The following is a 16,860-nucleotide window of genomic DNA, read 5'->3' on the forward strand; positions in this document are numbered from 1 at the left end:
TCTCTATGCATTAACAATTGAAGAGAGGGAAGAAATAGATTACTGAACTTGGGTTTTCTTAACATGTAGTAGCCACAGAAAACCACCCCCTCCTGATGGTCTTCTCATTCCAAAACCTAGAAGTGCTGAAGGATTCAAGTCTTGAAGATGCCTCATAATTTAAGTCGAGAAGAAAACATAGACAGATAGATAGATAGACAGACGGATAGATAGATAGATAGATGGATGACTGGTGGGTCTTGAAATCAAAACAGAGAGGGTCCTGACCAGAATTAAAAAGAGAAGGAAAGATAAACTCGAAAAGAGCATGCTGCAGATGTGATGTCTCATGAAACTAGTTTTAAGTGTGTGTGTGTATTAAAGTGAATTTCTGATTCTGTAACGGTCAAGTAAGTTTTAAAATCAGCATTCAACACAGCCTTGCTTTAAAATAGTCTCACAAATACTGTTGAGCATGAAGAAACAGCTGTTCAATTTGACATGCCTTTCTAATACCTCGCTAGATTACAGGCAATAGAAATTCAATCTTCTCTAAGGTGATCTTGCTAATCATCTGTCCCCTACTTCTTTATTTTCAGACAATTATAAAAACAACCATTACATTTAAATAATAGCTTACTGTTAATACTAAATCCTATAATGCTAATGAGTTATAAATTTTATAACCAGTGAGGCACTATAAATACACTGAATAAGTGAATTCTTTTTTTTTTTTTAAGTGAATGGGTGGCTTTATTTATTTATTTATTCATTCATTCATTCATTCATTCATTCATTCATTTATGGATGGCTGTGTTGGGTCTTCGTTTCTGTGCGAGGGCTTTCTCTAGTTGTGGCAAGCGGGGGCCACTCTTCATCACGGTGCGCAGGCCTCTCACTATCGCGGCCTCTCTTGTTGCGGAGCACAGGCTCCAGACGCGCAGGCTCAGTAATTGTGGCTCACGGGCCCAGCTGCTCTGCGGCACGTGGGATCTTCCCAGACCAGGGCTCGAACCCGTGTCCCCTGCATTAGCAGGCAGATTCTCAACCACTGCACCACCAGGGAAGCCCGAATAAGTGAATTCTTAATAGTTCAGGGATTTCTTAGCTGACCTTTGACCCTGGAGCATATCCTTCCATTAAAAGAACTTGTACTTGCCTTGAAAAAATAACTTGGTTCTTTTTCTTATTATAACTGTGATTGATAAGTATTTAGAAAATATAGATAAGCCAAGCGAAGAACATAAAAACTACCCATATTTCTACTACTCAGAGAATGCTTGGGGTTGGGGAGGCTTGAGGACTCCACTTTGCCACGAGAATTTTGATTCTTTCTTCGGCTGTCATTTCCCAAGGTCTGCAGCAAAAGGTCATACTGCTTTCCTTGTATGGTGCTACTGGTAAAGTTTTGGTTTTTTTAAAAGGTATTTTGGGTTTGTTTTGTTTGGTATAAGCATTCATACACCAGGATCCTAAGACATCAAGTGCCTTCTCTTAGAGCAGGGGCTCTTAATCTGGAGTCAACGAATGGTCTGGGGTGAGGGTGGGCACAAACCATGAGAAAATGTAAGCACAAGTCATATTTATGATGGACATTTTTCTGCAAAGAGAATCCGTAACTGTCATCAAATTCTCAAAGAAATTTAGTATCTAAAAATATCCGACAGGGACTTCCCTGGTGGTCCAGTGGTAAAGAACCCGCCTTACAATTCAGGGGACATGGGTTCAATCCCTGGTCAGGGCACTAAGATCCCACAGGCCGCGGGGCAACTAAGCCTGCGTGCCACAACTGCAGAGCCCACGCGCCCTGGAGCCTGCGCGCCACAACTAGAGAGAGAAAACCCACACGCCACAAATAGAGAGAAGCTGCGCGCCTCAACAAAGATCCCGTGCGCCGCAACTAAGACCCGACGCAGCCAAAAATAAATAAAATAACATTAAAAAAAAAAATCTGACAAACAACGTCAGAGACTAAAAGGATCCTCGTGGTACTTTTTTTTTCCTTTCATCTTTCATTCTAGCCAGACATAACCTAAAGGTGTTGGCAGCCAGGAGCTTTTAACTGTTTTCTTAAATAAACTGTTCTTTTCCAGATCACATTCTATCCATAAGCCTTTCATCAGTCATTATATCAGAATCCCTAAAAATGGATAGCTGTTCAAATGTGCGTTTAATGGCAATTTTTAAGCTTTCCAGGTCTAGTGGTTGATTACTGGTTGCAGCTTAAAAAAAGAAAGCAAAAACAGAGCGCCAATGACAATCTATTTTAACGTTTCAAACCTTGAATATACCTGACGATTAAATCTGGAAGTTGTATCAAATTGTTTAATCCAGGAAGAACTCCTCAAGTCTTGATCTTCAGTCTTGACATGATACCCTAAAGAGAAGTTTTAATTAAATGATCTTCGCACAAACTGGATCATAAAGAACAAAGTTAGCCTGCTACTTAAAATTGAAAGTAAATCTATATTGACATCTTAAAATGAATATACTAACTCTTTATTCATATACTTTCACCACACTCCTTTCCCTCTCAAAAACAACAGTCACCAGCTCTCAATCTAACATGTTAATTCTTTCAATTCTCCCAATGACTGTCTTTCTATGGCAGGATTTTGTGCCAGATGCTGGAGGACCTAGATCAAATTCTATGGCCATCTGCTGTAGATGTAAAACCAAGTGCAATATACTTTCTCTAAAAGTAATATATTTTCCCATATAGAATAAAGGCATATGTTTGCCTGAATTTGGCAGCATTTCCATAGAAGCTTTCTTTTCAAGGGACAAAGAGATTACAGGGAGACAGAATGGTATAGTGGAAAGACAGACAAACCCAGATTTGAATTTAAGTTCTTCCATTACCAATGCATCTTAAGGCAAGTTACTTAACCTCTTTAAACCTCAGTTTCCTCTTATACAATAAGCAAAGATTTTGAGATCAAACGGTCTGGTCCTGGGTTCAAATTCCAACCTCTGAACAGCTATGTAAGAATGGGCAAGTGAAGTCCACTAAGTCTTTTTTTCCTTTACCTGTTAAAGCTACATTACATACACCCAAAATGTTGTTTCGAGAATTAAGTGAAATCAATGTCAAGCTCCTGGTACTTAGTTAACACAGCTGGGTGGGAATGAACACAATGTCTACAACAGACTTCAGTTTTAATGTGGTACCATCTTCTCCGCAATCCTCCTCAGATTTTTAGGGAAATAAAATTTTTCACTAAAGGCAGACAGAAGAAAACACTGTGTGGCATCACTGATAATGCCACCAAGTCTTCTCTCTTTCCTAATACTTCCTTTTCAAGTAAGAGAGAATATCCTCAAGCAGAAACAGTTCAAAACTTGCTTCCACAAAAGGAAAAAGAGTTGATTGTTCAAACTTAGCACATCAATTAAGACACCAAAACATTCCCTCCACTCTGACCGACTTATAAAAGGGAAACAATACTGTCTTGTGACAGCCAGTGAACACAACTCTTAATCCATTAATTTACATTTTGAGTTCTTATACTTGCATCTTACATTTGTCAACATTATGTATTCTTTTGCCAATATGCTTAACACCATTTCCAACTAAAGATGTGCAATAAACAGTTCTTATTCATAATCTCTAACCTCAACTAGGGTGACAGGGCTATTAAGGTGGGGGTTATATGTTATTTTTCAGAGACTTATAGTTTATGTTTCTTACCACTTTCCACTGGCTTATCACAGCGATACAACTGCCTAACCTCATGGTTACTGCTGTGGCAGCTGCTGGGATCCTGGAGAGAGTGTCTTTCACCACCGCAGTCTGTGCTTTGTATCTGCCTTTGTAAACACGTGGAATAGTGCAACCCTGCCATAGACAGCATGCCCTGAATAGCTTCTTCCTCTGTGCTCGTCGAGGTAGGACACTCCCTAAAGGGCGGATCAGCAAAAAAGACAAGAACCTTTTTAATTCTAATAAAATTTTTGGTAAAATTTAAAACAAAACAAAACAAAACCCCAAACAAAACAAAGCAACAAACGTTTTCCTATCATTTATATCACGATATAATAAGACTACCATCATCAGCATGCCTACCTTTTAACTGGAATTTCGCTTCTAGATGGCTTCTGGCTCTTTTGAAGGAAGCTCCTCATCACATTAGATTCTTCCTTAAAGTTTGATGTAATTTCTTGTTTCTTTTCATCACCTGAACTTTCAGACTCTTCAGTGGTAAAGTTATTTTTCTGAGATAATTAAATGGAGGCAAATCTATATAAGAAATCTGAACAGGTCTGTACAAACTAACCAGAAACACTTTATCCGTTTAGGGAAAGTGAGAGTCTTAATTATCTTGTAATGATTTCTGTATTTCATACGAAAAAGTGAAAATCTCTAATAACTACAGTAACATAATTCCTTAGTAAAAAAAAAACAAACACATAGTACAGGTTTTCTTTAAGGCAAAATGAAATATAACCTATGAGAAATACGAGAAACATGAGAACAGTATCTCCCTCCACCCTTTCCAAAATCAGACAAAAGCTATGTCGATCAGATGTAAAGAGTCACATGATGGGACGTGTGTGTATAATTATCACTGCAGAGAAGGCTCTGTGCCACAAAGGTCAGAGACACAGGCTTTGGGAAAGCTGTCATTCACTTTCCTCCTAGGTAAAGGAAAGTGGGTGTTCATCTTTTTGTCACATAACTTTAAAAGTTAAGGGTTCCAGGCGTACCAGTGCGGTGCAATCAGGTCCAGAGTCTTCTGAATCAGAAATATCAGAATATTCTGATGATCGATTCCTGAGTTCTGATTTCACACTTGTTAAAAACCCTGAGAAGGAAAATGATGAGAGAAAAATAGAGTCATTAGAATTTGAATAAAGTGCCATCCAAAGCCTGTCCAGCTTTGTGAGATGTCTCAACCGCGCCTGCTCTGTCCTTTTCTCAGTGCTTTCATTGTCTTCATTTCATTCTTCCCCCATGGACCATCTCCCTAATTGACCAAGATACAGATTAACGTGTATTCTTAAAACATCTGGGGTATTTGTTGAATATGGTGATATAATCCTTATATGGGTGGGTTGACTATTTTATATTTCTTTCCAGAAAAAAACCTCTAACACTAAAATTAGCTGCAAGATGCTTTTCACTTTCCGCTGTGCGTTATTTCTCTCAACAGAAAACAAAACAAAACAAAACTCTCCTAAGCCTAAGACACATTCAAGTAGACAGTGAATCCAACAAGCTTGAACCAGGCTCCAGCCCTGCCTCTCTCTTGCCGGTATCACTCCTCAACAACTGTGGGATGAATTCCATTGATTGGCTGCCTCTCCCCAGACTCGAGAACAAAGGCAGAGCCAGCAACTACAGCAATACCAAACTTACCCAGAATTAGCAGGACTGAGGTATTCAACATGGATTAAAAAATGTTAATCACCTGGAACATTTACTTATCAAGTACTAAAATATTTAACTCCTTTTTAAGATAGAAGGGTATATGGAGGCCCTGAAAAGTGTTGAGAAAATGAAGACTTCATTCAAAGAAGAAAGACCTCGAGGAGGAGGAGGAGTCACTATCCATCACACTGACGATGACCAATTAATAACCAAGTAGAGGCCTTCTTGTCAACAGGCAATCAAATAAAACAGTACATGGGTTACTAAGAGCTTCAGATCAGCCAGTTATATATGTCTCCTAATTCTGAAAACCATATGTATGTTAGCTAAGATTATCTCAAAAATAGGATTAAACTTGCAACTTTCCTATTTTATTATTTGGAGTAGAGGCCCGTAAGATGCATGAGCTTCATGTGACTCTTGTAAAAACTGTCACTAGATGAGGGTGTCACTGGCCGGCGACATCCTCGTCACTAATACCACCTTCCCTGGGCGCCACCCCTCACTTGGTGGTCACATCTGGCATTACCCTGATGGAGAGACGACTCAGAAATGCTCCAGACTTCTCAAAAGAGTATCAGGGACACAGAAATTGTAATCCTACTACTGATTTAAGCACTTTAAAATTAGCAAGTTACTTTACATATTATTAGCACATTGGTAACGAGCAGACCTTTAAAATGACCACTAAAACAAACATACTGTTAAGTGGTTTCTGAGACGCTTCATTCTCCACCCCTTCTATTCCTGAGCTCTCTTCCATCTTCACTTTTGCCTTTTTTGTCCTTCTCTTATCCTCTTCATTTTCACTGTCTGCTGTATAAAGACTCTGATCTGCAAAGGGTTGTCTCTCATCCCTGTATACAGTGGGAAAAACAATCGAGTCAGAAAACAGTGCAACCATGTAGCCAAACGGTATTAAACCCTCCTTAATTTACAGAGAAAATAGAGAACTAAGACACTTTCCCCATATTTCAGGCAGTTGTGTAATGGTCTGGACCAGGGATTAAATGAACAGAGGGAATCCACTGAAAACTAATCTGTTGGATACTTTGATCTACTTCACATACTTAATTATCCTTCCATTTGTCAGCAGTAATCGGAGATCATTATCTTTCGCTCTCCATTCAGGTACCGTGGAAGATGGCTGGAGATGTTTGTTGAATTTTCCATTCAGTTTAGAGCTCAAAATGTCCTTAAAGTATAAAAACAGAACTTACTTAACCTCCGCCCTCAAATATGCCGGCTTGACAAGTAAAGAACTGTATACCACCCACCACCTCCCCCCCCACCCAAGCCCTGCATGCTGAAGGGTGCTGGGCGGCCTCGAGGCTAGGGCATTTGTAGTGGTGTGGCAAGAAAACTAAATGGTTCCTAAAACCAAAGCATGAATCTGGTTCACCTTTCTGTAGGGCCAGTAACTATAAAACACATTCTATAACGCAGAATATAAAATCTCTTATCAAGTGAATTCAGACATTTCACTCTTGCAGAAAGCTGAAAAACTGAAAAGCTGGAGAAGTACTGCTTTCATGTATCTGAATTCTCTTTGCCTTGTTTCTCCCCGCAGAAGTGCTAGCCGCTGGGTCCTTTCCAGTCACCCTACCTTTGACCTAATCTCTAGTCTTCCCACCAGACACTCCCAGCAATTTACAGGTCATCACCCTGCTGTCACCAGGAACAAAGGCCACCGGGTGACATAAAGGCACAACAGTAGCTGGTTTTCAATACATAAAGAATATTTCCTTTTTATGGTAATATTTTTCTTTAATAATAAATAGAACCTTTTATAATAAGCTAAATCTTCTCCTAGCTGGCTATGGGTTTAAGGCGGTTTAGAACAACAAAAGCTTAAAACGGTATAAATATAATTATATAAAATTTAAAATATTTAAGGAAGTTTTCATTTCTATATAGCTTCTTTAAATATGTTAATTAAGAGATACTGCTATCTTATTCATTTTAAATTATCTTCTACTTAAGATGTAAAATCATGGATGATATGGATCTCACCACATGTCATTAGCACGTTTTACAAAGGCCCTACATTGAGCTCATTACTGCCCCACTGCTTCTCCCCTTTGTCCATTAGGCCATCACTTCTCAAACTGTAGTCATGGGTTTAACAGACCCCCAGCCTAACAGTCATCCATGCTGCTGCTGCTGGGCCAGGAAAAGGCCTTCTGCACTTGCTCTTCCCTCTGCCTGCAATACTCTTCCTCAAGCCTGTGTATCCATCTGACTTCTTCGGCTATGTAAGTGGCATCCAAATGCACCCACCTGAGAGGCTCTCTGACCACCTTAGCTAAAGCAGCCAGCCACCCGAGCCCCTTTATTCTCTGGCTCTACTGCTCTCTTTCTTCATAACATTTGTTGTCTGAAATTATATTACTTTAATATCTGTCTCTGACTTCGATCCTGCCAACTTGAGCTAGGATGGAAGCTACAGCAGGGCAGGGACTTAGGTTATGCTCACTCTGGTATCTTCTCCAGAGCCTAGAAGAGCATGCGGCACTTGGTAAGCACTCAGTAAACGTGTCGGCAAACAGATGAGATCTGTTCGTCCTACTTCTACACTGAAGCTTGTCCCTGCCACGAGCAGAAGCGCTGCTGACCCCTACAGCACTAAGCAAAGATCAGACAACAAGAACGGCCGGACTGTTCTCTTTCTACAGTCCTTCTGAAGGCCTTTCAGAAACGACCAAGTCTCTCGTGTGCCCATGGAACGGAAGCTTGCCTCTTCCCAGGGACACATCTCCAGTCTTCTGAGCACCTCCCTCGTGTGCAGCTCCAGGATGTCTAGGTTCGAAGGAGTTCGGACGTTATGATCTCGAAGTTTCCGCATCCTTCGCCGGGAATGGTGTGGGGAAGCTGCTTCATTTGAGGACCGTGAAACTGGACATACAGTAGGAATTCCCTGAGATTTAACTGGTTTGCCGTTTTCCTCCTTTAAGAATGAAATCCAGGGTATTTTTATGACAAGCCCACAGATATACCTGACTAAATCATCAGCCATAAAAATATTTCAGAAAACAAAAAACGTTCCGTTTAATCATATAAACAGAAAACACCAAATTATAAAACTTGAACAGCTTTGCTGAGATCTTCTCCCCTTCTCTCCCCCACGTAATATACTGTGAACGTATTTCCTTGATTTTCAATATCATTTTAAAGGCTGTGTCGTACTCTACTGTAGAGATATGGCATAATTTATTGACCTAATATTTAATGGCAGTTATTTAGGCTGCTTCCAGGTCTTCCCTATGATGAAATTCTTTCACATACATAATTGCATAAAGCAATAAGTGCTTTTTAAGCCAAAGTCACACATCTATGTAGCTTTAAAAATTAAAACTCTATAAGCATATCATGAAAAGTGCAGTCTACTCGTCCCCATCTGATTCGCTTTCTCCAGAGGTAACAACTTGCAAGTTTTTAAACATTGTAGTAACATACACAGAATTTTGTACCACATAATATATGTGGTGACGTATACGTAATTTACCATTTTAAAGTGTAAAATGCCACAGTTCAGTGGCATTAAGTACATTTCACATTGTTGTCTAACCATCACCACTATCCATCTCCAGAACTTTTTAATCCTCTCAAACTCTTAAACAATAACTCCCCACTCCTCCTTAGCCCCAGCCCCAGGCAACCACCACTCTACTTTCTCTATGAATCTGACTACTCTAGGAACTACATGTGAATGGGATCATACAGTATTTCTCCCTTCGTGACTGGCTTATTTCACTTAACACAGTAACTTCAAGGTTCATCCATGTTGTAGCATGTGTCAGAATTTCCTTCTTTTTTAATGCTGAATAATAGTCCATTGTATGTATATACCACATTTTGTTCATCCATTCCTCTGCGATGGACATCCGGGTTGCGTCCACGTTTTCGATGCTGTGAATAATGCTGCTATGAACATGTGTGTGCACCCTGCTTTCAATTCTTTGGCGTATATACCCCGCACTTCCAACTCTTGTAGCTGTTTTGTTGTTGTTGTTGTTGTTGTTTCAGTTATTTGCCTCCAAATGTCGAAAGAACATGTTTAAACTGTTATTTCTTGGTTTTTCAGCTTCAGACATTATTGAATCCCTACTATGCAAGATAAAGTCTTAATCTTTGCACACCTCTCCTAAAGGCACACACACTTTCTCTTCCTTCACTATTCAGTATTTAAATTGGACTCAATGAAAATTATTTACAACCCAGTGCCACGTAACATACTACTATTACCTCTACTTTCTTTTACATCCTTTGACTTTCCCTTGAGTTTATAATTGCCTCATCTCCATCTGTTTTGTTTCCTATGTATTTATCACTAATTGATCCCCAAATTCCCACTAGAAGAATGCAAACATTCAAACACATTAAGTAATTTATCAATCTTTATATTTTTCTTTGGAGACAGACCTCCTAGACAGGAAGGCCTGATAAAGCACAAGATGCCCAGTTAAATGTGAATTTCAGATCAACAACTGATATGGGGCCTTTCATTCTCCTGGTCCATCCTGGACTAGCTGCACTCTGGGCCTGCACGTGATACCAAAGGCCATTCCCGACCTGCTCCCATTCTACCACATAAAGCTGCAACCCCCGCCCCAACCCCCCCATCTCTGGCTGTCACTCCCTACCCTTTTCCGCTCCTTTATTTTCTTCAGAGCACTCCTTTACTCCTGAGACATTAAAATATTTACGGCCAGCCTCTTCCTACTAAGCTCCACGGGGGCAGGGCCTTTGTTTTGTTCACTGCTCTATGCCCATTCCTGATGGGACACAGCACATAGTAGGTACTCAGTATTTGTTGGAAGAATGAATTCCAGGGCTGCTCCTTTTTCGGTTTACTCCCTCCCAGCACATCCTCTAAGAGTTTCCTGAGAAAGGGAACATGGAGGTAAATTGCTTGAGACCTTGCCTCTCTGACATCTTTGCCATCATATTTGACTTACAGCTTGGCTGAACGCAGACCTATAGGCTGGCATCCCTCCTATCCCAGAATGTTAAAGAGTTTGCTTTATTGCCTTCTAGTCTGTAATGTTATTGTTGAGAAATCTGATATTATTCTCATTCCCAGTTCTTTGTATATGACCCATACTTCCTTCTTTGATGCTTTTTAGGATATACTTCATTACATGTATTCTAAAATGTGACCAAGTGTGCCTCTGAATAGGTCTTTTTTCACTCACTGTACCAGGCATGCTGTAGAGTTCTCAATTTGGGAAGGTGTGTCCTTGAATTCTAAAACATTTTCTTTGATTATTCTTCTGATAATCTTGTTTTCTCTGTTATCTCTTTCTGGAACTCATATTATTTTGACAGTGATTGTGTAAAACAACCTAATTTTTCTGTCCTATTTCTGTCTTTTTTTTTTTTTTTTTTTTAACTGTAGGAGAGATTTTTCCAACTTTATCTTCCAACCATTCTACTAAATTTTGTTTCTATTTTATTTCTAATTTCCAAGAGCTCCTTTTCTTTTTTCTTTGAATGTTCCTTTGTTAAAAGCTTCCTGTTCTTTTTTCATGGCAGTACTATTTACTCTTTTCTCTCTTCAGGGAATCAGTTATGTTTGGGTTTTGGGCTGAAGACTTACTTGCTTATTGATTGTTTCTTCTGAATACTTTTTTTTCCCCTTTTTATCTTTTATTTTTGGTCTTTGTCTTAAAAACTTTTCTTGGCTTTCTATGCATTTTCAAAGGGAAGCATTAAAAAGCTAACTTGTTTCAAGAAATGGTGCTAAGAAAACTAGATAAAAATATGGGAAAAAATAATGCCTTAATTTACCTTATGCTATGTATAAAATTTCAAGATTGGCCATTTACCTAAATGTAAAAGCTTCTAGAAAAAAAAGAAAGTATCTTCAAGACCTTGGGTGGGCAAAGATTTCTTAGGACACACAAAAAGGTACTATTTATAAAAGAAAAAGATTTTATAAGTCGGACTTCTTCAAAATTAAAAATTTCTGCTCATAAAAAGACACCATTTTTCATACGAACTATATCTCAAGGGGAAAAAAGTTAAAAAAAAAAAACAAACAAAAAACACCATGAAGACAATGAAAAGATAAGCCATAGGCTGTGGGTAAATATTTACTATTATATATATGTATATATCTCATATATAATATATATCATCCGTACATACATGAATGAATGCATGCCAAAGGACAAAGAACTTGTGTCCAGGATATATAATAAACTTCTACAAATCAATAATAAAAACAACATAATTTTTTAAATGGGGAAAAACTTCAAACAGGTACTTCATAAGGGAAGATATACAGACAGCCATGCACACAAAAAGGTGTTCAACATCATCAGTCTTCAGGAAAATGTAAACTAACACCACAATGAAACAACATTTCATATTCTCTGCAATAGCAAAAATTAAAAAGACTGAAAACACCAAATACTTACTGGCAAGGATATGGAACAACTACAACTCCTATACATTACTGGTGAGAGTGTAAAATGGTACAACCACTTTGGAAAACTGTTTGGCAGATTCTCATAAAGTTAAAAATTCATTTACCCTATGACTTAACAACTCTACTCCCAGGTATTTATCCAAGAAAAACAAAAACATATATCTACCACAAGACACACAAGGTTGCTTATAACAGTTTTATTCATAATGGCCAAATCTGCATATAACCCAAATATTCATCAACAGAAGAATGGAAAACAAACTGTGGTATATTCATTTAACCAAATACTACTCAGCAATGAAAAAGAACTACTGACACATGCAACATGAATGCATCTCAAAAGCCTTATGTTTAAAGAAGCCAGACACAAAAACACTATACGCTGTATGACTGCCTTTATCTGAAATTCAAAAATAGGCAAAATTAATCTGTGATATAGCAGGAGAGGTCAGAAGAGTGGTAGCTATGATAGTCAAAGACTGAATAGAAGGGGGCAAGAAATGACCTTCTGGGGTGATGCAGATGATTTTTAGCTCAACTGGAGTAAGGGTTACACAGGTATACTCTTTTGTCAAAACTCAAATTGTACTTTCATGATCTGTGCATTTCACTGTATGTAAAAAGGAAAAAGCTAATTGGGAGCTCTGTGTGAGTGGGGCTTTACCAACTGATGGGTTTCACTACAGGAATCCGGGTTGTTCCATTTGAAGGTTTCAAATTGTCAACATCAGTGGATCTTCTTTTTGGCCTGGGAGGTACAGGCCAGACTGCCAGTGTTTGGGAGAGCCACATGGAAGAAGAATCATTCACTATGTAGATTGTCACTTAATCCTCTTGTTTTCAGTACGGTACCCATCTCCCTCAGCTGGGTTCAGTGGCCAAAGTCCAGTCTCAAGTTCAACCTCTAAAAAATTAAATCTCTAGTTTCTTGCACATGTTAAGGCAGGGATCTGGAGGTCAATTTATTTCTTAAATAGACCTTTAATCAATCCTGTTTTCAACCCCACCTCCACTCTCATATTCTGAGGGTCCTAGTTTCCCTGATTGCTAAACTTTTTGAAGGTTTTACTGTACAAATAAGATCTGCTCTGGTCTTCTCCCATTGCCCACACAGGTTTCAGCTCTCTCTGGTCTGTTAAGTCAGTTACCACTTGAACATTTGCTTTCCAGCTTCCCAAGTTTTGTTGGCGTCTTCATCTCTATTATTCTCTTTGTCTTCAGGGGATATTGCTTTTTATTCTTTTACTATCATTTTGGTTCCAAGAGGTGATAGTGGTAAACAGGTATGGTCATGTAGAAAGTTTAATTGGATTCCTCCTATTTACTTTATTAAAATAATGCTAAGTCAAGGGATATGCCAGCTAGAAAGCATGAACTATTTACACTTCCTACCAGCAGCACAAAAATAAAGAATTTTATCTTTGCCAATTTGGTAAATGATCATTTGAAATCATAAATTATGCGGCAAAATGTACTTGAATACTTTTTCACATATTGAGACTATTTTTCATATTTTTATTGGATTGGCCATTTCTATCTCTTCTTTGGTGAAATACCTGTTTATATTTTTCTTTGTACATTTTTCTACTGCCATTTTGCTTCCTTCTGTACTCCCTACCCTCCAATTAAAAAAACAAAAACAAAAAAAACCCCAAAACAACAAAAAAAACACTTTGTTGACTATTTTTGTCCAATTATTCTTCCAGGTATATTTTACCATTTTCAATTTGTAATACTAATTTGGAATTGACATATTTCAGAAATGACACTCCCATTTATTCAACTATAGTTTTATTTCTCTTAGTAAAGATGTATAGTTTTTTCATATAGACCTACACCTTTCTTATTGAGTTTATTCTTAGTTTTGGTTGTTATTATATATGACATTTATATATTTATCCATAAATATATAAATTAAATATGTGACTTTTGATTTTAAAAATCCATTTATATGCAGCTCTTCAAAAACAGAAAATAATTTCCTACCATATCTGAACATATTGAGAATTACATGAAATACTCTATCCAAGGATATTAAACCCAACATTTTAATATTTCTTAGACGTACATCTTTTTTCATTCCCCAAACACAGCCCTAATCTGAGCTGTATCAGTTAGCCGCCATTCCTCCACTTAATTTCCTTTCAGTTCAAGCTGGACACTAACAGAACCACCTTCCTCAAGAATTACTTTAATTAAAACCCCCTTTCTTTAATACCTAGAATAGCTCCTAATTAATAAATTAAGACACCTAATCTCAGACCTCATGGGCTTTTATCAAAGGGCATTTACCTAACCGAGTTGCTGTAATATTTTCAGTCAAGTGGATCTCCTTGCCTTACCCTACTTGTGTCATCCTTCTTTCCAATTCAGTTTCACCCAGCTCTTACTCATCTTACCTTTTCTCTTTCTTTCATTTCTTAACATGTATTCATCTCTGCATTGCAGAAATGAATGAGATCTGAAAGTTTTGTTTATGCTGTATTTTTTTATTTTTGGAGTAACCTAAAGAACCTGAAGTAACCTGGTAACTGCTTCCTTATTACTTCACTATGATACAATACTCCAGATTTCTCCGTAGGACTTTGGGAGCCTGAAAACCTGAGACTCCTTCCAAGACACAGTGCATTCTATTTCTTCTAAGAGTGTCAGGGCTTTCCAATGTTTGTAGTGTGGTGGCAGATCCAACTGCTTCTCAAAGCAGATAGTAACCAGGCATTTAGATGATAGTTTCTACTCTTACCTCTATTGCTCGAATTACTTTAGAAAGTTCTTTAATAAGATGTCCAGGTCTAACATTGTCTGGAATTTCAAAGGCATGTTCAGATACAAGCTGTAGTTGGATTAACAAAGATAAGACAACCAAAGTTACTTACATTTTAAGATGTAAAAACTAATTTACTGAATCAATTTTCTAGATTTTACAGACAAGGCCAAATACCCACAAGTCAGGTCTCAGAGCTCATATGGTTGGTTTCATATCTTCTAAGGAGATCCTTATTAACTCATAAAATCCTCTTACCTTGAGTTAAAAATGGACTTGTCTTACTGTAAATTTTGTTCTATATGGACTCTACACCTCAAAGCCTACTGTAATTCTAACTACTACTATAATTAGTAAAGAAACTAACTAAATTTAATTCATAATACGTAAGGATCTGTCAGGGGGAACATAGGCACTAAAATAATCCTAGTTTCTCATGGGAAGTCTAATTCGCAAAGTTTTTTTTCTTTTCACATCGAAAGCGAAATAGGAAAAAGATCCCATCCACAGGAAAGAGGAATTAATTGGTGAGTTACCATATCTACTGGACTGCAAACTGCTGTCATTATTTATTATGTCTATTTCCAAATATTAATCTGTACATCTAAGAAAGTTTTGACCTTTTAGGCGCACTTAACGTACTAATTGTTACTTCTGCTTTACATCCTCTCCTTGGTTTAGCATAATTTGTTAAAACAAACTAATGACATCAAGATACAGTTGAGTACTTTACGAGTGTTAACTCACAAATCCTTTCAACAACACTATGATAGAGATACTATTAGGACTCTCACTTTACAGTTGAGGGCCTGAAGCACAGGTTAGCGGTTTATTAGCAGCATTGCTAAGGCTTGAATCCAAGCCTCTGACTCCGGAGTTCACGCTCTTAGCCACTATGCTAAGCTACCTCTCATCTTAGAGCAAGGTTTACAGTTAACTGCAAACATCGTGCTTTTAAAAGGGCACTTCAAAAAAAAAAAAACAAAAAACAAAAGGGCACTTCAAATGCAATGAATTAATAGTATGTATTATTGATGAGTTTTACTGTGCATCAAAATCACCTACAAAGTCTGTTAAAAACAGAGGTTCAGATCCTACCCCAGATCAATTAAATCAGAATCTCTTGGGAAAGAAGCAGGGAGTTTATTTTTAAAAAGCTCTAAAGGCAATTTTGATAAACACACAAGTTTGAGAACAACTTGTCTACAGCCTTCAGAAGGAAAAGAATTACATGGTTTTTGCAACATATCCTTTATTTCGTTTTTATCTTTTTATATACTATATACTTTTGTAATCTGTTTATGCCTTTACTTGTCGTTTAGATGATGACATCTTTGACATTGGAAGACATGATTTTTATTTTCCTGAATGCTTCCACAGTGCCCTTACTCTTAATGGATATGCAGCAATGAAGTGAAAGGGAGCATAAAATTATTGGGAGGGTAACCTATTAATTACTGTCTCCCAATATCTTTTAAGAGGGGGATTTTTATTTCAGGTGGACATTTGAGAAATTAGCATGGGAATGTATTTTCATCAGCTCAACTATTTATCATTTATTAAAACATTGTGTGTAAAGTTCCAGGAAGGAAATGAAGATGAGAAAGTCCCTGTTTTTCAAGAGCTTATAAACTTAGACAAGAGGACATGGACACATTACTTTATGGACATTACTTTTTAAGTCCACTGGCACAAGAGATACGCTATGGACGCATAAGGAAAAGACATACTGCTTCCAAATGGAGACCTGGGATGACCTCTTAGAGGTGGTGGGATTCAGATGCAAACTAGACCACATTTTAGGGAAAAATGGAAATCTCCTGCTTGAACCCTGACCTCTCTTTTCCTTCGTTCTTACATAAGACTAGCAGAGGGATAACAGCATAGGCTTTGCAAACACAGAGACTGAGCTTTAATCCTAGCTCCACCAGTTGTCTTGGGCAAGTTCTTAAACTCTGAACCTCAGCTTCCCCATATGTAAAATGGGGATACCAAGAGTACCCCAACCTCATATAGTTGTTTTGAAGAGTAAATGAGTTTATGGATATAACTAAGCACAGTGGTTAGCACACTATGTGAGCTCAAAGTTATATATTATTATTCTATATCTACATGTTCATTTCTTAGTCAATATCCTAGATATACTCAAATTTACTTTCTTTCTGAGGTTAAAGAAACACCTAGGTACTTCATTCTCATAAATATAAACATAAACCAGCACATTTGTATATACTGTCCAATAAAATGCAGGTTGTACTTAAAGCATGATTTCCACTCCTTCTACTACCCCAAAATAACATAAGGACTCTGTTT

General features: G+C 37.8%; 1 protein-coding gene across 2 annotated transcripts in view; it reads right to left on the reverse strand.

Annotated features, from left to right (window-relative positions):
* Positions 1–16,860, reverse strand: part of KDM7A (lysine demethylase 7A) — an 80,916-nt gene that overhangs the window by 3,293 nt on the left and 60,763 nt on the right. The window contains exons 11-18 of one of the 2 annotated variants that reach the window (XM_068549564.1): positions 14,527–14,616; positions 8,088–8,297; positions 6,421–6,545; positions 6,053–6,207; positions 4,687–4,784; positions 4,046–4,194; positions 3,671–3,879; positions 2,271–2,356 (exon numbers count right to left, since the gene is read on the reverse strand). In XM_068549564.1, the coding sequence (XP_068405665.1) occupies positions 2,271–2,356; positions 3,671–3,879; positions 4,046–4,194; positions 4,687–4,784; positions 6,053–6,207; positions 6,421–6,545; positions 8,088–8,297; positions 14,527–14,616 (1,122 nt within the window). The remainder of the gene's footprint in view (positions 1–2,270; positions 2,357–3,670; positions 3,880–4,045; positions 4,195–4,686; positions 4,785–6,052; positions 6,208–6,420; positions 6,546–8,087; positions 8,298–14,526; positions 14,617–16,860) is intronic. The other variant, XM_068549565.1, reaches the window with a different exon arrangement.

The sequence above is a fragment of the Eschrichtius robustus genome, chromosome 8 (assembly GCF_028021215.1).
Source record: "Eschrichtius robustus isolate mEscRob2 chromosome 8, mEscRob2.pri, whole genome shotgun sequence".
Classification (NCBI taxonomy): domain Eukaryota; kingdom Metazoa; phylum Chordata; class Mammalia; order Artiodactyla; family Eschrichtiidae; genus Eschrichtius; species Eschrichtius robustus.